The 24,354-nt window shown below is 38.9% G+C and overlaps 1 protein-coding gene and 13 non-coding genes across 16 annotated transcripts in view; 13 read left to right on the top strand and 1 right to left on the bottom strand.

Annotated features, from left to right (window-relative positions):
- The window catches only part of hdac5 (histone deacetylase 5), an 85,736-nt gene that overhangs the window by 59,052 nt on the left and 2,330 nt on the right, over positions 1 to 24,354 (bottom strand). For 2 of the 3 annotated variants that reach the window (XM_057860970.1, XM_057860971.1), the window contains exon 2: positions 166 to 336. The exons of the other annotated variant lie outside the window; for it this stretch is intronic. Coding sequence is in view for 1 of the 2 variants with exons in the window: in XM_057860971.1 (XP_057716954.1) it covers positions 166 to 187 (22 nt within the window). In the remaining variant the exon portion in view is untranslated. The remainder of the gene's footprint in view (positions 1 to 165; positions 337 to 24,354) is intronic. 3 annotated transcript variants of the gene reach the window in all.
- Positions 12,174 to 12,286, top strand: trnal-caa (transfer RNA leucine (anticodon CAA)). The gene is made up of 2 exons: positions 12,174 to 12,211; positions 12,241 to 12,286. It is a non-coding gene; the product is annotated as a tRNA-Leu (tRNA).
- trnal-caa (transfer RNA leucine (anticodon CAA)) lies at positions 12,764 to 12,876 on the top strand. Its single transcript has 2 exons — positions 12,764 to 12,801; positions 12,831 to 12,876. It is a non-coding gene; the product is annotated as a tRNA-Leu (tRNA).
- trnal-caa (transfer RNA leucine (anticodon CAA)) lies at positions 13,354 to 13,466 on the top strand. Its single transcript has 2 exons — positions 13,354 to 13,391; positions 13,421 to 13,466. It is a non-coding gene; the product is annotated as a tRNA-Leu (tRNA).
- Positions 13,584 to 13,696, top strand: trnal-caa (transfer RNA leucine (anticodon CAA)). The gene is made up of 2 exons: positions 13,584 to 13,621; positions 13,651 to 13,696. It is a non-coding gene; the product is annotated as a tRNA-Leu (tRNA).
- trnal-caa (transfer RNA leucine (anticodon CAA)) lies at positions 14,174 to 14,286 on the top strand. Its single transcript has 2 exons — positions 14,174 to 14,211; positions 14,241 to 14,286. It is a non-coding gene; the product is annotated as a tRNA-Leu (tRNA).
- trnal-caa (transfer RNA leucine (anticodon CAA)) lies at positions 14,404 to 14,516 on the top strand. The gene is made up of 2 exons: positions 14,404 to 14,441; positions 14,471 to 14,516. It is a non-coding gene; the product is annotated as a tRNA-Leu (tRNA).
- Positions 14,772 to 14,884, top strand: trnal-caa (transfer RNA leucine (anticodon CAA)). Its single transcript has 2 exons — positions 14,772 to 14,809; positions 14,839 to 14,884. It is a non-coding gene; the product is annotated as a tRNA-Leu (tRNA).
- trnal-caa (transfer RNA leucine (anticodon CAA)) lies at positions 14,971 to 15,083 on the top strand. The gene is made up of 2 exons: positions 14,971 to 15,008; positions 15,038 to 15,083. It is a non-coding gene; the product is annotated as a tRNA-Leu (tRNA).
- trnal-caa (transfer RNA leucine (anticodon CAA)) lies at positions 15,562 to 15,674 on the top strand. Its single transcript has 2 exons — positions 15,562 to 15,599; positions 15,629 to 15,674. It is a non-coding gene; the product is annotated as a tRNA-Leu (tRNA).
- Positions 15,792 to 15,904, top strand: trnal-caa (transfer RNA leucine (anticodon CAA)). Its single transcript has 2 exons — positions 15,792 to 15,829; positions 15,859 to 15,904. It is a non-coding gene; the product is annotated as a tRNA-Leu (tRNA).
- Positions 16,382 to 16,494, top strand: trnal-caa (transfer RNA leucine (anticodon CAA)). Its single transcript has 2 exons — positions 16,382 to 16,419; positions 16,449 to 16,494. It is a non-coding gene; the product is annotated as a tRNA-Leu (tRNA).
- On the top strand, positions 16,780 to 16,892 carry trnal-caa (transfer RNA leucine (anticodon CAA)). Its single transcript has 2 exons — positions 16,780 to 16,817; positions 16,847 to 16,892. It is a non-coding gene; the product is annotated as a tRNA-Leu (tRNA).
- On the top strand, positions 17,207 to 17,319 carry trnal-caa (transfer RNA leucine (anticodon CAA)). Its single transcript has 2 exons — positions 17,207 to 17,244; positions 17,274 to 17,319. It is a non-coding gene; the product is annotated as a tRNA-Leu (tRNA).

Genomic DNA, 24,354 nt, shown 5'->3' with positions numbered 1-24,354 from the left:
GTACTGTAATTATTTTCTGTAGAAAAATTAATTTGGTGTTCAAAAAGTCTTTTTTCAAACTTGAGTCTTGAAAAAGAGGGGATCGTCTTATAATCAAGGCCGTCTTATATTCGGGCCAATATGGTAATTACCCATAGCTGATGAAATGGATCAATTGGAATTTACCTGAAGTGTGTGATGAATTCATGGAGGCTGACTATGGACTTTGCCTTCTGGTCCCTCAGGTCTGTGTATGTGTGTTAAAGTGGGTCCTCTGATTCAGCCATCTGTTGCAGGGCGGTTGATAGATGGGACAAACAGTTGAATTTATAAAACTCCTCCTCCGTACCAACTTTTCTGAAAAAGAAAAATTAGACATTGATCAGTTTTCATGTACTTGCTACTTGGTAGGTTTATGCAACGTCTGGCCCAAAGGCTGCTGGGATAGGCTCCTGAACACCCGTGATCATGTGAGGAAAATCAAAATACAAAATGGATGGATGTTTTATGTTATCATCCATTCCTTTTATAATTCACATTATCATCATGTAGTGATAGCTTTGTCCTGCTGACCAGGTTGTGACATGGGCTATAATTTCAAAGACATTAAAAAATGATTTCTGTATTTAATCAAATCACTTCATAAATACAAAGACACAAAAGAAATGCCACCATAAATGCCTTACCAGAATTACACAGTACGTATATGCGTTGGGACCATCTCATAAGTAATACTATCCAGTAGTCTGGTGCCATCTACTGGCCTGATATGGATTACAGCAACTGTAAAACGTCAGACATGCCAATGTGAAATCCTTCGCAGACTTCATCATCCTGAGCAATTGTCTCATACGCATGACACCAACCTTTGTGCTTGTGCTTAAGTGGGTGGCTGCATGTCAGGAGTAATGCTCAATCTTATTAGCTATAATGTGATTTAGAAGAACATCTTAAGCTGTGATTTGCTCTCTCATTGCTGACTGAAATGATCCTAAATACTTTGCATGTACATCAAGTGCTCTCATTTCATTCAGCAGTTCATATACTGTACTCATCACCTGGGCCCAATATTTCAAAATCATTTTTTTTATTTAAACTGGATGAGATTGTTTCTGGAAAGGACTAAATCTCAAAACAATGTCTTGAACAAGGTAGGATATTCTGTTCCAAGGAAAATTGGGATATGGAACTGGGAATCCAGGCCTACCAAGAGACTAGGGCTGCAGCTATCGATCATTTTAGTAGTCGATTAATCGAGGAACTACGTAGTTCCAATAATCGAGTAATCGGATAAGGGACATAGAACAATTAAAATAGCTGATAGTTCAAACTCATATTCCCACAAAAAATGGCTAAATATCACTTTAAACTAAATTACGAATGTATTAAAAAAATAGCTCAAACAAAAACTTAATTAACTAAACTAAATTTAATTCTAATATGTTTTTCTAATCGAATACTCGGGTTACTTGATTATTCGTAGCAGCACTACAAGAGACCCAATCAACTGCTGTTCTTGGGTAAATTGAAGATTACAAAAGTTTTAACGTTCCCGGAGTCCCAGTACAGTTCTATTCAGTGAGAGGTGGAGAACATTATAGACTAGTCACCAGCCTTTCATATTCCGAATTATATACTGTTTGTATATGAATGATCAGGAATCTTTAATGTTAATGATTAAGTTGGCGGGAGGGGCAAAGACAGCTGCTGGAGTTTTAATTTAGGATGCTTCAACTCGAAACATGTTCTCCCCATTCTGAACATCTTTGAGTAAGATATACCGATCACGATATTCATCAAATGGATAAGGTGATTATGTCTGTCACAGGCTGCAGTACTTCAGCCTAACCAGACTAGCCTACTGCCCAACTGCACTAGAGGCCGAATGGCAAAAACATAAATGCAGACAGAAACCTAAGACTATTGTGTCTTAACATTACAGTAGTCACGTGTCTGTGCTTCATATGAACATGATCCCAATGTTGCCAAAGAATCAGCAATAACAGAAAACTCTCACTCCTCCTCTTCACACCCGCATTTCCCAAAATACCTGGCCCCTCCCATTCAGTAGATGAGCGCTGCCTGGCAACATGTTTGCTGTGGTTACGGTTCACCTGAGCACTTCTAGATTAATCAAGTGTAAGCGAGCGGGACATAGGACGAGTTGTGGAGTTGTGGAGTAAAAAACTGAGGCTCGCTTATTAAAATAATATTTCCTTTTTAACTCCAAACCCAAGGAATTTCAAAATCTCAACAGGACACAGAAAGATTTTGATTTTTTTTACCTTAAATCTATGTTCTATTCTGCTTAAATTATTGCCATTTTGCACTTCCACATCATTGCATTCTGTTTTTTTATTCAGAATTTGTAAGTGTCCCAACTTTTTGGGAATCCGGTTTGTATTATGAGTTGGAACTAGGTCTGCAGCTATCGATTATTTAAGTAATCGATTAATCTATTGATTAGTTAGTCCAAATAATCGAGTAATCGGATTAGGAACATTTAATGCATTGCAGAATAAATGTTAAGAGATGTAAAACAAAGGCTTGCTAAGACTGCACTTTCGAAAGAGCGTACAATGCGAAAACAAAATATAGTTCCCGAGTGTTTCTACATATACATATGGCGGAAAACACAGACAAGGCTGAAAAAGCAGTTTCTGCTCTTGCACCCCTCTTTAAAATAAACTGCTGTATTTTAGGCCAAAAGTACTGTTTGATAGAACAATATGTCTATATGCTGCCATAGCAGATTCTTGGCAGATTAAGCCCCCCGAACTATTTTTAATTTTTCAGTTTTACCCTGGAAACCCCCATTTACAGAAGTCGCGCAACCACTTTTGTTTCAACCTAGCCATAAAAAGAAGGTAAGTAATCGTATTTAATATTCGAAATGTCTGTCATTTTTTGCTTAGAATCATTAATTGATGTCTAATATTTAGTTAAAAAAAAAAAACAACTTTAAAAAACTATTCACTCGCATATTTTAAACTTTTACACAAATTACATCACAATGAAAAAATTAGCGTCTGTACAAAAGTCACGGATATCTACTTCATAACAATCCCTTAAATGTATTTTTTTCGTTACTGTCGCATTTTCCCCAATATTTGAGATTATAAACAATCTATCCAAACAAAGAAAAATTGAAAGAAAAACGTTTAAAAGGGTAAAAATATGAGAATGAAAATCTCGATCACTCCTTGATGTCTGCGATTTCTGCATCGCGACCCTTGTTATATTATCATGTTTCACCCATAAAATCCCCCCAAAATCCGGCTGTGGCCATTCACAGCTGTGTCTTGACACTCGGTGATACATGCTACATCGAGTTTTTGGATCGAAAAGCGGTAAGTACGCGATAACATCTCGTTCAAATCATGCCATCTTTAAATATGCTCTTGCATGGTCTTACCTCCAGTTAGGGCTTTGCTGTTTAAAATTTTTATTTTTTAAAAAATTCCCTCCTGTTCAAAAAAATTCTTGCCCCAGAAAATTGAGATTATAAGCTTTCCAATGATATATCACACATGCATATAGGACAATTTTGAAATTTCGCCAAATTGGGGGTCTTAGAGCAGAACTTCAAGTCACCTGAGTGTTTTCCGCAATATGCTATGCGCTTTCATTTCGCAAGAGCAATAAATGCATTTACAAATAAATTAAAATACCTGAGCTTAGCCTCAAACAGTATTAAAAAAATAAATTACTAACTGCAACAAAAGAACAAATGGCTAACTTGCATAGCAAAAGTCTTGTTAGCTTACACGCTTTCAATGATAACTTTTTTTTTTTACACTACTTTTCACAAATTGTTCAAACACATATTCCCACAAAAACCTACTAAATACACCTATGAACTAAGTTACGAATGCATAGAATAATACATTAACGCAAACACAAACTCACCTAATGTTGGTCTTAACAGGGAACAGCTGGATTCAGCCATGTTAAGTCATCAAATCAATAAAACTAATTGCAGACATTTTCTAAACAAACCATTACAACACCACTTTATTGAACAAAACCTCGAAGCAGCAAAATTGTATTCCACGTTTTTTTCTTACCGAATTACTCGAGTTAATCAATTAATCCTTGCAGCACTATTTGGAATATCAACTCATTGAATACATTAACGCATTTGCACTTAAAATAGTGATGTACAGTTAACGAAAGGTTTAATGATTGCAAAAGCTGGAACGTACCAAGGTCTTCTAAGTATATTTATGGACATTTTATTCAAAACGGAGGTTGTCACAATAAAGACTTTCATTCAAGGTTCTTAAATTTCACCAGGCATAATAAAAGATACGTACTGTTTATAATAATATTTCCGCACAAGAGCTCTCAGCTTCACATTGAAAGATGAAAGTTAGGCAATCATTTAAAAAACACAATGGATGGTCACATACTAAAACATTTTGGCATACCATTATCTTGTCTTGGTCAGGCCCAAGCGAAAAACACTCATATCAAATCTGGCCACTGGAAAGTAAAGTTAAAGTGGGCAGCATTGCACAGCCCATGGAGATATTATGCAACTAATACGCCAAATGCACCCTTGACCTCTGAGATCTGACTTCTGGGCTTTAGGGGGGGAAACAGTACATTATACAGCTACAAATCCTTCATCTAAAGTCCTTCCAACCAGACGATCAGCAGAGGGATTGATGCCCCTGTGGGAGGAGGTGACACGAAGGAATTAAACAGCAAAGAGTTCGAAGAACGAGCCCAGTTTGTTGGAGGATGCTCACAGTTGTGAACTATATGTCAACTGATGCACAACAGTCAAGGACTGTAACTTTTGGTCAGGATCAATAAAAAGACTGCCGAAAGTGTGGGATAAAAGATATTCATACTAGAGATGTCCTGATCGATCGGGATGATCACGTCATTTTCAAAGTATCGGAATCGGCAAAAAAATATCGGACATGCCTTTTTTTAATAAATATATATTTTTAAATTAAATCGTTTTTTAATTGTATTTAACGTTACAGACATAATATGTTACACTCATCCATAGTCTTTAGTTTAGGCTTAAGGTAGGGTGATCAAATTTATCCCATTAACGGGGGTAATTAATTTTTTTTCAAAATTTATCACATTAAAATATTTAACGCAATTAACACATGCGCTGCATGACCCACTCACGCATTATCGCGTTCAATCTGTAATGGTGCCGTTTTACCTATATATAGAGCTAAAAGGCAGCGTTAAATGAGTAGAGTGAGTTTTGGCAGCCTTTGGAGCCTTTTTTTAATTGGCTAAAGCCTTACAATCCCTCTCCCTACGATTAGAAATATCGTGGGAAGCAATGTGGGGAAGAAAGGTAGTAATTGATCTTTTTCTTAGCACCCTATGTTATTTCCCAACGCAGAGAAGATATATCAATTGGTACCACTACGCACAGTCATGGTTGCACTTCCCATCATGCATTTGGGCAGAATAGTTAAATAGCTACAGTATCATTTACTGAAAGGTCAACAAATACACTAGATGGCAATATTTAGTCACAATATACAAAGTCACATTTATCCTTTAACAAGTACAAGTCTTTCTATCCGTGGATCCCTCTCACAGAAAGAATGTTAATAATGTAAATGCCATCTTGAGGATTTATTGTCATAATAAGCAAATACAGTACTTATGTACTGTATGTTGAATGTATATATTCGTCCGAGTTTTATTCATTTTTTTCTTAATGCATTGCCAAAATGTATATGATCGGGAAAAATTATCAGGAATGATTGGAACTGAATCGGGGCCACAAAAAAAAAAGCAATCGGATCAGGAAATATCGGGATCGGCAGATACTCAAACTAAAACGGTCGGGATCGGATCAGGAGCAAAAAAACATGATCGGAACAACCCTAATTCATACATTTAAAAAGGAACTTGATGGAATTTTTCATTTTTAATTTTTCATATGGGTCACTGATGGTGTATTGGAACATTCGCATGACTTCCGCAAAGGCAACGCCGGATTAATTCCCACACAGTGACAATGTGAATGTGAGTGTAAAGGGTTGTCTGTCTCTCATTGTGCCCTGCAACTGAAGTCATGTGGAATAGGCTCCTACAACCCGCGAACCTGATCAGGATAAGCAGTGCTGTAAATGGATGGAATTCCTTCGATGCATGCTGTACTATATTTCTGGAATACTTGCCCTCTCATTTAAAGTGGATTTAACTAGGGATGCACGATATCCATTTTTTGAAACCGATAACTTCCTGCTCTTCAAGGCCGATACCGATACGATAACCGATAATATATATAATTTTTTAATGTATATCAATCAGTCAATATCGTTGACGATGTGTTCCCCTGAACAATGAGCACTGATCTAAAACAAACATAAACCCAACAAGTATTGTGCTTTGTCAGCAGATACAACATTTGATGCAACGGGAGAAGAGACTTTTGTGGTCTTGGTCCATGAAACAACTTTCTTAGCCTGGCAATTATAGGACAGCAAGCCTATCAATAACCAAAAGGCCTCTCAATAACTTGTAAACATGACACTGTAAAATGCAAACATTTGCTAATTGCCATAGAAAGGTTTATACGTAACTCAGTGAAGGAAAAATACGGCCTCTAGAACAGTAACAAAACTTTGCATACTGGCAAAACAGGAGTGAAAACAAACGCACACATCCCAATCCGACACCAAAAATATTATTAAAACGACCGATTACATATATTGTTATTGGATTTATTGGGATGATGTCATAATTCCTATTATCGGACCGGTAATTATCGTGCGCCTCTAGATTTAACCCAACTTGTAAATCCTTTGTTACCTGCCTACTTCCCAAAATGTGTCTGTGAGCGAGGCTTTGAAATGTAATCCTACACTCAATCCATAACTTTACAACTAGGCAGGGCAAAAAGCCACAAGCAGCAAGAATAACTGTCAAATAAGAGTCATAGATAACTGTTAACTGACAAGTTAGCATTAGCTTCTGATAGATGGGAAAGAGCCTGTATAAAATGTGTACAATTTACCTCATAAAAAGGGTCATCTCTGTCAAAATGACCACTAATGCTACTGCTTTCTTTGGTACAGATGGGCCATTATTCATATCTTGTAATCTTTGATTGATTAAAGATGTTTTAAAGAAAGCTTTATGGAGGTAGATTTGTGTCTTTATTTTTCAATCAAAAAAAAGTTGCTTCAATCCAATAAAAAGTTGCTTCAATCAAAATATATATTTTCAATCGAAGAAAAAGTCACTTCAATCAAAAAAATGTGTTTGAATGCAAAATTAAATTTGAAACAAAAAAAAAATGTATGTGAAAACTATTTTTCTTTGATTTAATTTTTTTTTTTATTTAAGTCTTTTTTTTTTTGATTGAAACTTTTTTGATTGAAGTAATGTAATTTTGCGTTTGGACCACATTTTGGCTGGGACATTTGTGTCTTCATTATTCAATCAAAAAAATAAGTTGCTTCAAACAAACAAACAAAAAAATATATATACATAATTAGGCCTGAACGATATATCGTTTAAACATCGCCATCGCGATGTGCGCATGTGCAATAGTCCCATCGCAAGGACGTGCGATAGTTTTTTAATTTCATTTTTTTAAATCCACAAACGTTGTTTTGAGGAAGGAGATGGAAAAAAAGCGCACAGCTTCTCTTTCCCTCCAGCAAGTCATCGGCTCCTCCCCCTCCCCCTGCAACAGCGGAGTGGAGGGAGGAGGGGCCGAACAGCAGAGCGGAGGGAGGAGGGCCCGTTCTCAAAGTGAAAGCAAGCAATCAACACGTTGGAGGAGCAAGGAAGACTGTATCCAAAAGGAGTTTTGGAAGTATTTTGGCAAGAACAAGACTATAAGGGACAAAAAACAGCCCTGTCGACAGTGCCTCGCCATGGTTGCCTCAACAAGAAGTAATCTGTCAAACATGTGGGACCATTTAAAACGCAGGTATCTATGCATTCCTGCTATGAGCTCCCCATCGGAGGCTTTTTAGCACAGGTGGGAACATTGTTACGTGCCAACGTTCTTGTCTCAAGCCTGCTATAGTGGATAAACTAATAGTCTTGGCCAAAAACCTATGAGACCCAGTTGAGAATTGCTGAGCAAGGAAGGTGGACGATATGCAGACAAATACATAACACAGCTGAAGGAATGTCTTTTCTTCTTTTTATTCATGTGACAGCTATCAGGAAGGCAGGAAATTTGGGAGTTAAAATGGTTCTGTTATTCATCACAGTTATTTGCAGTTATTCAGTTCAATTATTTACAAGTTCAATTGAGTTTGTATCTTTTATATTTAAATTTATTGTAAACCGTATTTTTCAAATAACTATATATAGTACAGCTGCACATAAAGTTTTGATACTTAATATTTTTGTTGAAATATTTTTACAACTTTGTTGCCGTTTTGCAGTTTTATATTGTTATATTTTGTGTAAACAACTCAGGGGACTAATGCACTTGCACTTTTATTAGTCAGATTTAATATTTAAGTTCAAATATGTTGACAACTTTGTTGTTTAACTGAGGTTTTTATTTATTGTTATAGTTTGTGAACTCTTTTGTCATGTTTAATATTTTTGTTCAAATATGTTGACAACTTTGTTGTTTTACTGAGGTTTTTATTTATTGTTATAGTTTGTGAACAACTCTTTTATTTGTCATATTTAATATTTTTGTTCAAATATGTTGACAACTTTGTTGTTATTTTACAGAAGTTTTTATTTATTGTTATATTTTGTCAAAAACTTAGGGGACTAATGCACCTGCTCTTTTATTTATCATTTAATGTATTTGCTGCTGTTGAAGTGTAAAATATTGTATTCAATAAATGATCTATTTTGTGCAGACATGACTTCCTGGATACCTTCATACAGAAATCTTCATCATTCACAAATTAAACGGTATTATATGAATACACTGTGGTCACGGTGTGTTATGTAAAGTATTTCCAAACAGCTATTCAAGTCATTTAGTGAAAATTTCTTTAAAAAAGGTAGATCTTTTTTTTTTTAATATCGCAATATAATATCGCAATATATTGCAAACCTAAAAAAAATCGCAACAATAGTTTTTTCCAATATCGTTCAGGCCTATACATAATATATATAATATATTAATAATAATATATGTATATATAATCACTTGAATCAAATTTTTTAATATTCAATCGTAGAAAAAAGGTTTGAATGTGAAAAAAATATTTGAGACTCAGAAATTCACATTTGAACACTTCATTTTTCATTGAAACTGTTTTCTTTGATTGAAGTAATCATTTTTGTGTTTGAGCCATATTATGGGTAAGACTTTTGTGTCTAAATCATTCGATCCCGATAAAAGTTGCTTCAATCCCCCCCCCCAAAAAACCCTATTTTTAATCAAAGAAAAAAATCATTTGAAAAAATTTTTGGGGGGGGAATTTTTTTTTATTTTATTTGAAACATTTTTATTGAAGTGTCACTTTTTTGAAAAGCAAAAAGTTTTAAACTCTTTTTTTTTTTTTTTAAAGTTGAAAAAGTTTTAAACGCACTTTTTTTTTTGAAGTGGAAAAAGTTTTGAAGGCACTTTTTTTCGATTGAATCATTTTGACACAAAGATCCAACTTCAAAGCTACTTCCGACATGTTTGAGTGGCAGGTGACGACGCCAATGGCATAAAAGATGAAGCAAGAATGATGGCCACCATCCATCCAGCCATCAGACTCTGCTCGAATCCAAGCCGAAAATAGGGCACCAGTACGGGGGTGTGACATTGGCATCTGACCGGAGTGCCCGCAACGGTACGGTGCCCTGTCGCGGCACACTGGTGGGACCCCGATATCACCCTCAAGCCGCGGAGACCGGCTGTCGAGTGGACGGCCCGCGAGTGACACGACACTCATTAGTGTCGGGCCACTCGCCGGCCACTCCAGTACCGGTGCGTCGCGACACTCCGTTTAGACCCCGATTGCCAACTGTCACGTCAGGGCAGCGGGTGAAGTTCCCCTTGTTGAATCACATTAAGCAGCAAATTATTTTTTTTCTTTGATTAAAAATAGTTTTTTTTTATTGAAGCAACTTTTATTGGGATTGAATGATTTAGGCACAAATGTCCTATCCATAATATGGCTCAAACACAAAAAGGATTGCTTCAATCAAAGAAAACAGTTTCAACTGAAAAATGAAGTGTTCAAATGCGACTTTCTGAGTCTCAAATATTTTTTCACATTCAAACCTTTTTTCTATGACTGAATTTAAAAAATTTTTGATTGAAGTGATTTTTCTTTTGAAAATATATATTTTTTTGTTTGAAGCAACTTATTTTTTGATTGAATAATAAAGACACAAACATTACTTCAATCAAAAAAGTTGTTTCAATCCAAAAAAAACTTGACTTAAATCCCCCCAAAAATTTCAATCAAAGAAAAAAGTTTTCAAATACATTTTTTTGGGTTTCAGATTTATTTTTGCATTCAAACACATTCTTTTTATTGAAGTGAGTTTTTCTTCGATTGAAAATATATATTTTGATTGAAGCAACTTTTTATTTGATTGAAGCAACTTTTTTTTGGATTGAATAATAAAGAGACAAATCTACCTCTATAAAGCTTTCTTTTGACTACTTATGACTGCAACCTGAGACAAGATTGCTGAAGGTTTAATTCTCTTATGTCACAAGTGCGCATTCTAAGCTGAGACCTCAGCAAGATGTGGGTCTTCTGGTCTCCAGGGGGCTCAAATTCAACTCCTGGATTCCTTGAGTTATTAGGCTCACTGATTTTTGATTGCATTCAAAGATATACATTTAGGGGTCATTTACATTGCGATGGTCCGAGAATAAGACACATTTCATGTTTCTGCATTTACACGGTTCTGTCTTGATTTTGTCTCCATTCGAACAATGTCGCAATTCTGTGTGACAACGATCTAGTATTAATGCCAGTGCAGTTTTACAAGGCAACACCCTATGATGTACTTCCTTGACAACAACCTCCTTAGACCATAAGACAACTTACCCGCCCACTCCAAGCAATGGTGTTATGGTAAATGGTGACATACTTGTATAGTGCTTTTCCACCTTTCAAGGCCCTCAAAGCACTTTACACGACATCGCCATCCACCTACTGGTGACGCAGCACCAGTAGAAATGTGGGGTTCAGTATCTTGCTCAAGGAACTGTCACTGTCAAGGAATTCATCAGGGCAGAGAATCGAACCTACAACCTCTAGGTTGGGGGACAACTACTCTACCACTGAGCAACACCACCCCGCCAAAGGCATCCACATGTTTTTTTTCTTTCGCTTCAAAAGGCAAAAACACCAAGATAAAATACATTTCAATTAAGAATATAAAAACAGTAAATGGCAGCCGACATTCAACCATGTTTGCTGTTTTGAAAGTTTAGAAGCAGCGACCGCTCATGCCCAAAGTGACGTGTGTGAGTGCTGACGTCATCGAAATGAGAGCATTCCATTCATATTGACTGTTAGCGCCACTGAAATTTGATTGATTCCAGAGACATTCAAGTTGCAGGTTTTAGACTCCCAACTTGTAGGTTGTACATTCCCTAAAAAACACAAGCTGATGTGTCAGGATGGCCGAGTGGTCGAAGGCCCCAGACTCAAGGGGAAGTTCCTTCCTCAGACATGCGGGTCTTCTGGTCTCCATATGGAGGCATGAGTTCTAATTCCACTCCAGAGTTCTGTTGATTGTTAGCATCAGTGAAATTTGATTGATTCCAGAGGCAATCGAGTTGCAAGTTTTAGACTCACAATTTGTAGGTTATACATTCCCTAAAAAAAAGTTGATGTGTCAGAATGGTCGAGTGGTCAAAGGCGCCAGACTCAAGGGGAAGTAACTTTCTCAGACATGTGGGTCTTTTGGTCAACAAATTGTGGGGTGAGTTCTAATCCCCCTCCTGGATAGTTGTTTTGATCGTTAGGTCACTGAAATTTGATGGATTCCAAAGAGATTCAAGTTGCAGGTTATAGACGCGTATTGAAATCAGTGTCAGGATGGCTGAGTGGTCGCCAGACTCAAGGCGAATTTCCTTCTTTAGAGATTTGGGTCTTCCTCTCTCGAAACGGGGGAGTGGGTTCAAATTCCACTCCTGACAAGCTCTTTTGATTGTTACCGCCACTGAAATTCGATTGATTCCAGAGACATTCAATTTGCAGGTTTTAGACTCCCAACTTGTAAGTTATACATACACTAAAAAAAGCATATTTTGATGTGTCAGGATGGCCGAGTGGTCGAAGGCGCCAGACTCAAGGCGACGTTCCGTCCTCAGAGATGTGGGTCTTCTGGTCTCCAAATGGAGGCGTGGGTTCAAATCCCACTCCTGACAAGGGCTTTTGATTGTTAGCGCCACTGAAATTTAATTGATTCCAAAGACATACAAGTTGCAGGTTATAGACTCCTATCAAAATCACTGTAGGGATAACTGAGTGGTCGAAGGGGCCAGACTCGAAGTGCACTTCCTTCCTCAAACGCGTGGGTCTTTTGGTCTACAAATTGTGGCGTGAGTTCTAATCCCCCTCCTGAAGACTTCTTTTGATTGTTAGGGTCACTGAAATTTGATTGATTCCAAAGACATTAAAGTTGCAGGTTATAGACTCCTATCAAAATTACTGTCAGGGTGGTCAAAGGCGCCAGACTCATAGTGCACTTACTTCCTCAAAGGTGTTGGTCTTTTGGTCTACAAATGGAGGTGTGAGTTCTCATCCCCCTCCTTAATAGTTATTTTTGATTATTCGGGTCACTGAAATTTGATTGATACAAAGGACATTCAAGTTGCAGGTTATAGACCCACATTAAAATCACCGTCAGGATGGCCGAGTGGTCGAAGGCGCCAGACTCAAGGCGTTGTTCCTTCCTCAGAGATGTGGGTCTTCTGGTCTCCAAATGGAGGCGTGGGTTCAAATCCCACTCCTGACAAGGGGTTTTGATTGTTAGCGCCACTGAATTTAATTGATTCCAAAAACATACAAGTTGCAGGTTATAGACTCCTATCAAAATCACTGTCAGGATGACAGAGTGTTTGAAGGCGCCAGACTCGAAGTGCACTTCCTTCCTCAAACGTGTGGGTCTTTTTGTCTACAAATTGTGGCGTGACTTCTAATCCCCCTCCTGATGACTTCTTTTGATTCTTAGCGCCACTGAAATTTGATTTGATTCCAAAGACATTCAAGGTGCAGGTTATAGACTCCTATCAAAATTACTGTCAGGGTGGTCGAAGGCGCCAGACTCATAGTGCACTTACTTCCTCAAAGGTGTTAGTCTTTTGGTCTACAAATGGAGGTGTGAGTTCTCATCCCCCTCCTTAATAGTTATTTTTGATTGTTAGGGTCACTGAAATTTGATTGATACAAAGGACATTCAAGTTGCAGGTTATAGACCCACATTAAAATCACCGTCAGGATGGCCGAGTGGTCGAAGGCGCCAGACTCAAGGCAAAGTTCCTTCCTCAGAGATGTGGGTCTTCTGGTCTCCAAATGGAGGCGTGGGTTCAAATCCCACTCCTGACAAGTTCTTTTCATTGTTAGCGCCACTGAAATTCGATTGATTCCAGAGACATTCAATTTGCAGGTTTTAGACTCCCAACTTGTAAGTTATACATACTCTAAAAAAGCATATTTTGATGTGTCAGGATGGCCGAGTGGTCGAAGGCGCCAGACTCAAGGCGTTGTTCCTTCCTCAGAGATGTGGGTCTTCTGGTCTCCAAATGGAGGCGTGGGTTCAAATCCCACTCCTGACAAGGGGTTTTGATTGTTAGCGCCACTGAATTTAATTGATTCCAAAAACATACAAGTTGCAGGTTATAGACTCCTATCAAAATCACTGTCAGGATGACAGAGTGTTTGAAGGCGCCAGACTCGAAGTGCACTTCCTTCCTCAAACGTGTGGGTCTTTTTGTCTACAAATTGTGGCGTGACTTCTAATCCCCCTCCTGATGACTTCTTTTGATTCTTAGCGCCACTGAAATTTGATTTGATTCCAAAGACATTCAAGGTGCAGGTTATAGACTCCTATCAAAATTACTGTCAGGGTGGTCGAAGGCGCCAGACTCATAGTGCACTTACTTCCTCAAAGGTGTTAGTCTTTTGGTCTAAAAATGGAGGTGTGAGTTCTCATCCCCCTCCTTAATAGTTATTTTTGATTGTTAGGGTCACTGAAATTTGATTGATACAAAGGACATTCTAGTTGCAGGTTATAGACCCACATTAAAATCACCGTCAGGATGGCCGAGTGGTCGAAGGCGCCAGACTCAAGGCAAAGTTCCTTCCTCAGAGATGTGGGTCTTCTGGTCTCCAAATGGAGGCGTGGGTTCAAATCCCACTCCTGACAAGTTCTTTTCATTGTTAGCGCCACTGAAATTCGATTGATTCCAGAGACATTCAATTTGCAGGTTTTAGACTCCCAACTTGTAAGTTATACATACACTAAAAAAGCATATTTTGATGTGTCAGGATGGCCGAGTGGTCGAAGGCGCCAGACTCAAGGCGAAGTTCCTTCCTCAGAGATGTGGGTCTTCTGGTCTCCAAATGGAGGCGTGGGTTCAAATCCCACTCCTGACAAGGGCTTTTGATTGTTAGCGCCACTGAATTTAATTGATTCCAAAAACAAAATCACTGTCAGGATGACCGAGTGGTCGAAGGCGCCAGACTCGAAGTTCACTTCCTTCCTCAAACGTGTGGGTCTTTTGGTCTACGAATTGTGGCGTGAGTTCTAATCCCTCCCCAGAAGACTTCTTTTGATTGTTAGGGTCACTGAAATTTGATTGATTCCAAAGACATTCAAGTTGCAGGTTATAGACCCACATTAAACTCACTGTCAGGATGGTCGAGTGGTCGAAGGCGCCAGACTCAAGGCGAAGTTCCTTCCTCATAGATATGGGTCTTCTGGTCTCCAAATGGAGGCGTGGGTTCAAATCACACTCCTGACAAGCTGTTTTGATTAAAGGGTGCAAAGATTTTCAATCGTTTTAAAAGAGATACAAGTTGTACGCTATAGACCCACATTAAAATCACTGTCAGGGTGGCCGAGTGGTCGAAGGCACCAGACTCAAGGCAAAGTTTCTTCCTCAGAGATGTGGGTCTTCTGGTCTCCAAATGGAGGCATGGGTTCAAATCCCACTCCTGCCAAGGTCTTTTGATTGGAATCAATTAAATTTCAGTGGCGCTAACAAAAACATACAGGGTGCAGGTTATAGACTCCTATCAAAATCACTGTCAGGTTGACCGAGTGGTCGAAGGCACCAGACTCAAAGTGCACTTCCTTCCTCAAACGTGTGGGTCTTTTGGTCGACAAATTGTGGCGTGAGTTGTCATCCCCCTCCTGAAGACTTCTTTTGATTCTTAGCGCCACTGAAATTTGATTTGATTCCAAAGACATTCAAGGTGCAGGTTATAGACTCCTATCAAAATTACTGTCAGGGTGGTCGAAGGCGCCAGACTCATAGTGCACTTACTTCCTCAAAGGTGTTAGTCTTTTGGTCTACAAATGGAGGTGTGAGTTCTCATCCCCCTCCTTAATAGTTATTTTTGATTGTTAGGGTCACTGAAATTTGATTGATACAAAGGACATTCAAGTTGCAGGTTATAGACCCACATTAAAATCACCGTCAGGATGGCCGAGTGGTCGAAGGCGCCAGACTCAAGGCAAAGTTCCTTCCTCAGAGATGTGGGTCTTCTGGTCTCCAAATGGAGGCGTGGGTTCAAATCCCACTCCTGACAAGTTCTTTTCATTGTTAGCGCCACTGAAATTCGATTGATTCCAGAGACATTCAATTTGCAGGTTTTAGACTCCCAACTTGTAAGTTATACATACACTAAAAAAACATATTTTGATGTGTCAGGATGGCCGAGTGGTCGAAGGCGCCAGACTCAAGGCGAAGTTCCTTCCTCAGAGATGTGGGTCTTCTGGTCTCCAAATGGAGGCGTGGGTTCAAATCCCACTCCTGACAAGGGCTTTTGATTGTTAGCGCCACTGAATTTAATTGATTCCAAAAACATACAAGTTGCAGGTTATAGACTCCTATCAAAATCACTGTCAGGATGACAGAGTGTTTGAAGGCGCCAGACTCGAAGTGCACTTCCTTCCTCAAACGTGTGGGTCTTTTGGTCTACAAATTGTGGCGTGACTTCTAATCCCCCTCCTGATGACTTCTTTTGATTGTTAGCGCCACTGAAATTTGATTTGATTCCAAAGACATTCAAGTTGCAGGTTATAGACTCCTATCAAAATTACTGTCAGGGTGGTCGAAGGCGCCAGACTCATAGTGCACTTACTTCCTCAAAGGTGTTAGTCTTTTGGTCTACAAATGGAGGTGTGAGTTCTCATCCCCCTCCTTAATAGTTATTTTTGATTGTTAGGGTCACTGAAATTTGATTGATACAAAGGACATTCAAGTTGCAGGTTATAGACCCACATTAAAATCACCGTCAGGATGGCCGAGTGGTCGAAGGCGCCAGACTCAAGGCAAAGTTCCTTCCTCAGAGATGTGGGTCTTCTGGTCTCCAAATGGAGGCGTGGGTTCAAATCCCACTCCTGACAAGGGCTTTTGATTGTTAGCGCCACTGAATTTAATTGATTCCAAAAACATACAAGTTGCAGGTTATAGACTCCTATCAAAATCATTGTCAGGATGACAGAGTGTTTGAAGGCGCCAGACTCGAAGTGCACTTCCTTCCTCAAACGTGTGGGTCTTTTGGTCTACAAATTGTGGCGTGACTTCTAATCCCCCTCCTGATGACTTCTTTTGATTGTTAGGGTCACTGAAATTTGATTTGATTCCAAAGACATTCAAGTTGCAGGTTATAGACCCACATTAAAATCACTGTCAGGATGGCCGAGTGGTCGAAGGCGCCAGACTCAAGGTGAAGTTCCTTCCTCAGTGATTTGGGTCTTCTGGTCTCCAAAAGGAGGCGTGGGTTCAAATCCCACTCCTGACAAGTTCTTTGATTGTTAGCGTCGCTGAAATTTGATTCATTCCAAAGACATACAAGTTGCAGGTTTTGGACTCCCAACTTATAGGTTATACATTCCCTGAAAAACTCATGTTGATATGTCAGGATGGCCGAGTGGTCGAAGGCGCCAGACTCGAAGTTCACTTCTTTCCTCAAACGTGTGGGTCTTTTGGTCTATGAATTGTGGCGTGAGTTCTAATCCCCCTCCAGAAGACTTCTTTTGATTGTTAAGGTCACTGAAATCTGATTGATTCCAAAGACATTCAAGTTGCAGGTTATAGAACCACATTTAAATCACTGTCAGGATGGCTGAGTGGTCGAAGGTGCCAGACTCAAGGGTAAGTTCCTTTCTCACACTTGTGGGTGTTCTTGTCTCCAAATGGAGGCGTAGGTTCAAATCCCACTCCTGACAAGTTCTTTTGATTGTTAGCGTCGCTGAAATTTGATTCATTCCAAAGACATACAAGTTGCAGGTTATAGAAACCTGTCAGAATCACTGTCAGGATGGCCGAGCGGTCGAAGGCGCCAGACTCAAGGGGAAGTTCCTTCCTCAGATATGTGGGTCTTCTGTTCTCCAAATGGAGACGTGTGTTCAAATCCCACTCCTGACAATTTTTTTGGATTGTTAGGGTCACTGAAATTTGATTGATTCCAGAGACATTAGAGTTGAAGGTTTTAGACTCCCAACTTGTAGGTTATACATTCCCTAAAAAACACATGTTGATGTGTCAGGTTGGATGAGTGGTCGAAGGCTCCAGACTCAATGTGTACTTCCTCCCTCATTGATGTGAGTCTTCTGGTCTCCAAGTGGAAGTCTAGGTTCAACTCCCACTCCTTACAAATCTCCCTTTTTGTGATTTCTACAAATTCGTTAAATCAACGATTCAATCAAATGCTTCGAGATGCAAAACATCGATGAAAATATTTAGATTTTGCAAAAAATGATTTTCATCTAAATATGTGAAATATTTCAGCAAAAACTGTCTAATACATCGAGATTAATTTGTATTTCTTCTTGCTTTAGATTAAAACTAACTTTTAGGGTTCAATGTGTTGATCGTATCGTACTACATCGTTCAGAGACCCTTGAATTAATAAAATCCAGTCGTGGGCAGACGTCTGAATACCAGCAAATATTGTATTGTGGTCAAAAAATATATTTCATATCATGAACCTTTTGACTTGATTTTGCTTTGTCATGTCAGATCCAAGTTTTATCATCGTGAATTAACTGGGGGTTGTGAAATACCAATACAAAGTGGTTATAGCTTGCTTCCTTCACTGACTGCTTCAAGGAAATGTATGCTACTCATTAATAGGAGTAACTTCCTCCTCATACAATAATTCTTTCATATACAGTACACGTCAACAGGTTTTAAAGACACCCGAGTTATGAAGTAAACTTAACTTGCATGACCTTATTTTCTCAAATGTCATTTTCCTACCTGTGTAAATCTCAGGGGACTTGAACTCAATAGGTATGACCAATGAGTAAAGGGTTGATCTTTCTTGTGCTATCATTACAGGAGATTAGAATCAAAGGCGATGACAACTATAGAAGGGGAAAAAGAACGTTTGCCGTTTATTACTGAGCAGTCTTGCTTGGCTTGCCATGGTTCCACTTTCTATTAGGCCGCTGGAGTCTAATGTGTTATTATATTAAAAAATTATACATAAAAGATATATGCATTAATACATGTACATTGTTTTCTTTTATATACACATAAGTGTCATTTATACCATACTGAAAATATTACATGCTGAAAAACTATTTATAAAAATATATATAAAAATATATATACAGATGTGCTTTTTTTTATTATTATACAGTACTTTGGGAAAAACATGTCTCATATGTATCGCTTTCCAATGTTGCTAAATCTGTATAAATTAGGGGTGTCAAACGATTAAAATTTTTAATCGAGTTAATTACAGCTTAAAAATTAATTAATCCTAATTAATCCTAATTAATCGCAATTCTAACCACCTCTAAAGTATGCCATATTTTTCTGTAAATTATTGTTGGAATGGAAAGATAAGACACAAGACGGATATATACATACAACATACTATACAAAAGTGCTGTATTTGTTCATTATAACAATAAATCCACAAATGGCATTATTAACATTCTTTCTGTTTAAGTGATCCATGGATAGTAAGACTTGTAGTTCATAAAAGATAGATTTTATAGTTAAAAGTTATAGTAATTTTATATTAAAACCCCTCTTCATATTTTCGTTATAATAAAATTTGTACAATTTTCAATCAAAAGTAAAGTTAATATAATAAGAAGAATAAAAATAACAATAATAAGAACTGAGTGACCAAACTCTGAGTAATGCCAGTTCACTTTGCACGGCCTCATTGAAATCTGTTTCAGGCAATGCGAGAGCGGCTCATTCAGTGCATGCGTTAATTGCGTCAAATATTTTAATGTGATTAATTAAAAAAGTTAATTAACGCACGTTAACGCGATAATTTTGACAGCCCTAGTATAAATACATTGAACACAAACAAAAAAAATGTTAATGTAAAAATAGGATTTTTTTATATTCTTTAATTTCTTGTCGCGGCACGGTGGCTGAGTGGTTAGCACGTCTGCCTCACAGTTCTGAGATCAAGGGTTCAATCCCGGGCTTCGGCCTTCCTGTGTGGAGTTTGCATGTTCTCCCCGTGCCTGCGTGGGTTTCCTCCGGGAACTCCGGTTTCCTCCCACATCCCAAAAACATGCATGGTAGGCTGATTGAATACTCTAAATTGTCCGTAGGTATGGGTGTGTGCGTGAATGGTTGTATGTGTCCTTGTGCCCTGCGATTGGCTGGCAACCAGTTCAGGGTGTCCCCTGCCTACTGCCCGTAGTTAGCTGGGATAGGCTCCAGCAACTCCGCGACCCTCGTGAGGATGAAGCGGCATGAATGAATGAATAATTTCTTGTCCTTTTTCAAAACCGAAAACACCACAAAAACTACATATTATAAGAGGCAAGGTTGCGAGCGACGACCGGTTGGATTGAGGCTCCTTTGAAATGTGCGGAATGAATCGAAAACTAAATTTAGCGCAAGCTAATGCATTATTTCATCAACTCGTGGAAATGGATTGACCAGATTTGTCGTTCTTTTATTCAGATGAGTCAGTGAGTTGAGAAGAGTGACAGGCTGACAGCGCAAACGGCGGAAGAGTGGGCTGTGTGACGTGTGTATGACGTAGTAACGTAGGAACTGAGTGGCATGCCTGAAAAAGTTGAATTGAACTAGTTTATTGTCTATATTTTTTAACAGACTTTTCTTCAATTTTATATTCTATTTTTTTTCACTATCTTTTTAACTTTTTAATTTGTATACAGATGTGTGTGTTCGAGAAGCTTGATTGCATGTATATACCAGGGGTCGCGTTAACCGGAAATTTTCCGTCGTTGACCGTTTTTTTAAAACGGTGACGGAAAAAACTGAAGTCCGTCAGTCATTTTGACAGGTTGCAATTCACACCCCAGACCACAGGGTGGCGAGTTAGCATATTAATTAGCTATTGTCTCTCTTAATCCTTGAGAGTCGAAGGACGCGCCGGCGCGTCCTCAGCGCACGTCGTCTTTGAAGCGCCCTCACGTTTTAATTACGTCACCCACATGCCGTTGGTTGGTCTCGTTTTAAAGTGCGGAAGTTGCGGTTTACTCTCGTTATTATTTGAAGTCAATCGACCAACTAAAACGTGAGATATTGTCATTTAAGTTTTATAGTTTTATTGTCCTCTCAAAAAAACATTAAAACGCTGCAATGATCATTTGTTTATGTCTATATTTCCATCATTTCTTGTCCTTTTTCAAAACGGAAGCTCCATGAAAAAAACACAAATCAAACGAACCCTTTCGAAGTCACAGTGGAAGCACAAAATGCATTTTTTAAATAAATATAACTGCCGTGCGAGGTTCCACCGAACGAGAGGGAGGAGTGTTCTGAAGCAGCGAGGTGGCGAGCGACCGCTGTGTGGCTCGAGCAGCGACTTTGTGTGACTTTGAGAATGAACGGAAAACTAAATTTAGCGCAGGCAATTGTGCTTTTTGATCAACTTGAGGAAGAGGATGGTCCAAATTCGTCATCATCGTCTTCTTCGGAAGAGTCCTCGAGTGAAGATAGTGACGGATTTGAACACGTGGGTGACGCCATCGACGAGCAGAGGTAAGCAAACTCACTTTTTTTTTTTTGATGCTGAAAAAGTTTCTTTTGAAAGTTTCTTTTAATATTGCAAGACAAAGTTAATTTTGATGCAATATAAGTGTGTGTTTGTGTACATAATAATAAAATGTGCATATCAGATCAAAGTCGTTTGTGCACTGTGTGTATCCAAGGCAGGAATTTATAATTGTGATGATCTTCTTTCTATATGAAGATTAGGGATGTAGCACATATTCAGCTATGGTATTCTTTTTATTGTCATACATATAGATTTCCATTATTATTTATTGCTGTATATATTTTTATTTTATACTTTATTATTTTCATAAATACCGACTTTTTTTCATGTACATTTATAGTGACAATGAAAGTAAAGTGAAATGAAAATGGAAGGGTGGAAAGAGGACCGACACTCCATGGAAGTGTGGGCTGTGTGATGTCGCCCTGTGTCGAATTCCAGGACGAAACTGCTTTTCGGAGTGGCATGCCTGAAAATTTTTTTAACTTGTTTATTGTAAATATTTTTGAAAATACTTTTTTCCCAATGTTGTATATATATTTTTTCCCCACAATCAGTCTTCTCAATTTGTCTATATAAATGTGTGTTCAAGAAGCTTGATTGTGTGTACATAGTTTTCATCAGGTGATGGGCCGCAATACCTAAACTCATAAAGAGATGGCCTCTAAACACTTTTTGTGTTAGATGGTATATATTTTTTCACTGTTCGGTCTGCTGTATATAACCTGTTTTGACTAGAGCATGTATAAAGGCAAAAAACGCCTATGGCTATACCTGTTGTTTATGTTGAATTGTCAAATATAAGACTATTTATTCTAAATTTTTTTGGTTGAATGTTCATCCTAACATGTTGAATAAATATTACAAAGTTTCAAAACGGTTCGTTACGCATGTTTGGTTGTCAATTGGACATCAATATTAAAAAATTTGACAAAACGATTTTGGAATTTTTGGTCTTTTTGGGCCCAAAATGATGATTTATAATTGGTCAGTGAATGAAACAACAGTTTGGACATGAAGTTCAAGGTGTCACAAAAAAAGGGACCAAACCAGGCCATCGTAAACAATTCTTTCTTTGAAATATAAAGGCAACTTCAAAGGCATGCAAAATCAGACAAAATAGGCCCAGACCTTAAAGGGTTAATGCAGGACGTCGTTGGCTATTCTGTCAGAATATTGTAGTGTAACCGGGGTCTGGCGGCGGCACCGTGATTGACACATCAACGCGAGGTTCTTATTGGTGCACCCGGTGTGCCAGCGCGTCATCCAATTGATGGACAAGATTGCCGCCTGTGTATAGACCCCAATCACATGACGTCACAACTCCGCCCCCCTGACCGGAGCCGCCATATTGTGTGTCAGCCCGTCATGTTTATACATTACCACTACGTACATGCCTCCTATTACGGCGTGTTTTTCTGCTCGTTAATATTAATAATCAAAATGGCGAAGGCGTGTGTGGCAGTTGGTTGCTGTAACAGAGAAGATAGACGGAGAGACTTGAAGTTCTACCGTATTCTGAGAGACGCGAAGATGAGAGCGAGATGGACTGCTGTAATTCGCCAAGAAATCTGGGCACCAAACGATCACCACAGACTATGTAGTAGTCTTTTTATATCTGGTAAGATGCATTTAATATATATTAAGAAGATTTTGGGCTGACAACCACAATTAAGATCATTGTGTGACGTTGGTGATTGGGGTCTATATCGTTGCCTCCTTTTCTTTGGGGGCGGAGTTGTTGGCGGTAAGCAGAGTAAAAAGGGAGAAAAATACCACGACTTCCGTGTCTAATTTTTCGCCGCCAAGCAAGCGTTACAATATTAATTAAAAATGAATGAAAACTAAATACTATTGAATATGTCATCATTATCATTTTAAAAATTTAAGTGACGGGTAAAAATAGACTATGACCGGATTTTTATGACCCTGTCAGTCAAAATGACAGACAACGAAAATGTCTAGCGCAACCTCTGGTATATACATAGACTTCATTATGATTGAACGGTCAGAATCGACTTTCACCGCGCAACGCCTTTAAGGAGGGGGCTGCCCTGAAGTCCGCTTCAGTTATTCCCAGTCGGTCGCCGAGTAAAAACATGCAGGATTTTAACACGCCGGATTTAAAAAGTACGAACGCTGTACTGCATACAAACATAAAGGATTGTCTCAACAGGGTAGGCTTTCATTTTGTGGGTGACAATGCTCTTTGTCAGAGAAGGAACTCGGCCGACGACCGGCAGCTTGTCACACACCATGGTCAGTTCCAACCCATCGGTCCTCTTCGTGTGGCCACCAATAAACCACTATCCTCGGCTTTGACTCGGGCAGCCCCCGCTCCAACATCAGCCGGTTTGTTCAATGAGAACGCGCTATTTTTGGCGTTCATTCCCCTCTCTGCCTGCCCGCCGGAGCCGCAGCAGAACGACAAGCTGTAACTTGCTCGCCGCCAAGGCTTGGCCAGTCGGTGAAGACAATCAACACTGCCACCGTGTGTGACATGATTCGGGGTAGCTTTGTGTGATATTTCATTTTCGAAAGGCGTGAATAAGACTTGGAAGAGCTGCTCGGTTTGGGTTAGCATGTCGGCTAGATGTCACCCCTCCTATTTTGTTTACGCTCTTTCCTCCGTCTCTGAAGAGGGGGCAGGGAAATGACAAAAGCCGGACTAACTCCAGTGGCATAAAATACCGTTCGGGAGAGTAATTTCTCTTCATCTGCGCCTTACCAAATTCTTGTATATAGTCGAATTGTCTCAATATTTGATTCAAATTCACATAACAATGATATTTAAGTTTTTTTTATGCTGTCACAGGCATTTTAAAGGGTTAACCGGGAAAAACGAAGGATCACTGTATTCACATTCAGGGAGGGCCTGGGATGTTTGACAAAAGGATACGATACGATTTGTGATACAAAGCTCACGATAACGATGACCTGACGATACAACGATTATCGATACATTGGTCAGGAAATCATTATACAATATTCTACAAACAACTAATAAACAGAAAAACAAGCTTCTGCTGTGAATTGGAATGAGTTTATCATTAGTAGACGTCCAATCCATTTGAACTGGGAGAGTGGATTGGAGCCATCCCTCCCACTTCAAACGGATTGAACGTCTATGGCCAGTAGTGGCAGCCAATGCCAGGCAATCAGGTAATTTTAGGCCATTTAAGGTCATTTACCTGTTCATTTTCAGTTACTTCCTGTTGATTTTGGGGTATTTTATGGGTCTCTTCCTGTTTATTTT

The sequence above is a fragment of the Corythoichthys intestinalis genome, chromosome 16 (genome assembly GCF_030265065.1).
Source record: "Corythoichthys intestinalis isolate RoL2023-P3 chromosome 16, ASM3026506v1, whole genome shotgun sequence".
Classification (NCBI taxonomy): Eukaryota; Metazoa; Chordata; class Actinopteri; order Syngnathiformes; family Syngnathidae; genus Corythoichthys; species Corythoichthys intestinalis.
Note: the sequence above shows the minus strand (reverse complement) of the source record. Positions and strands in the feature narration are given on the sequence as shown.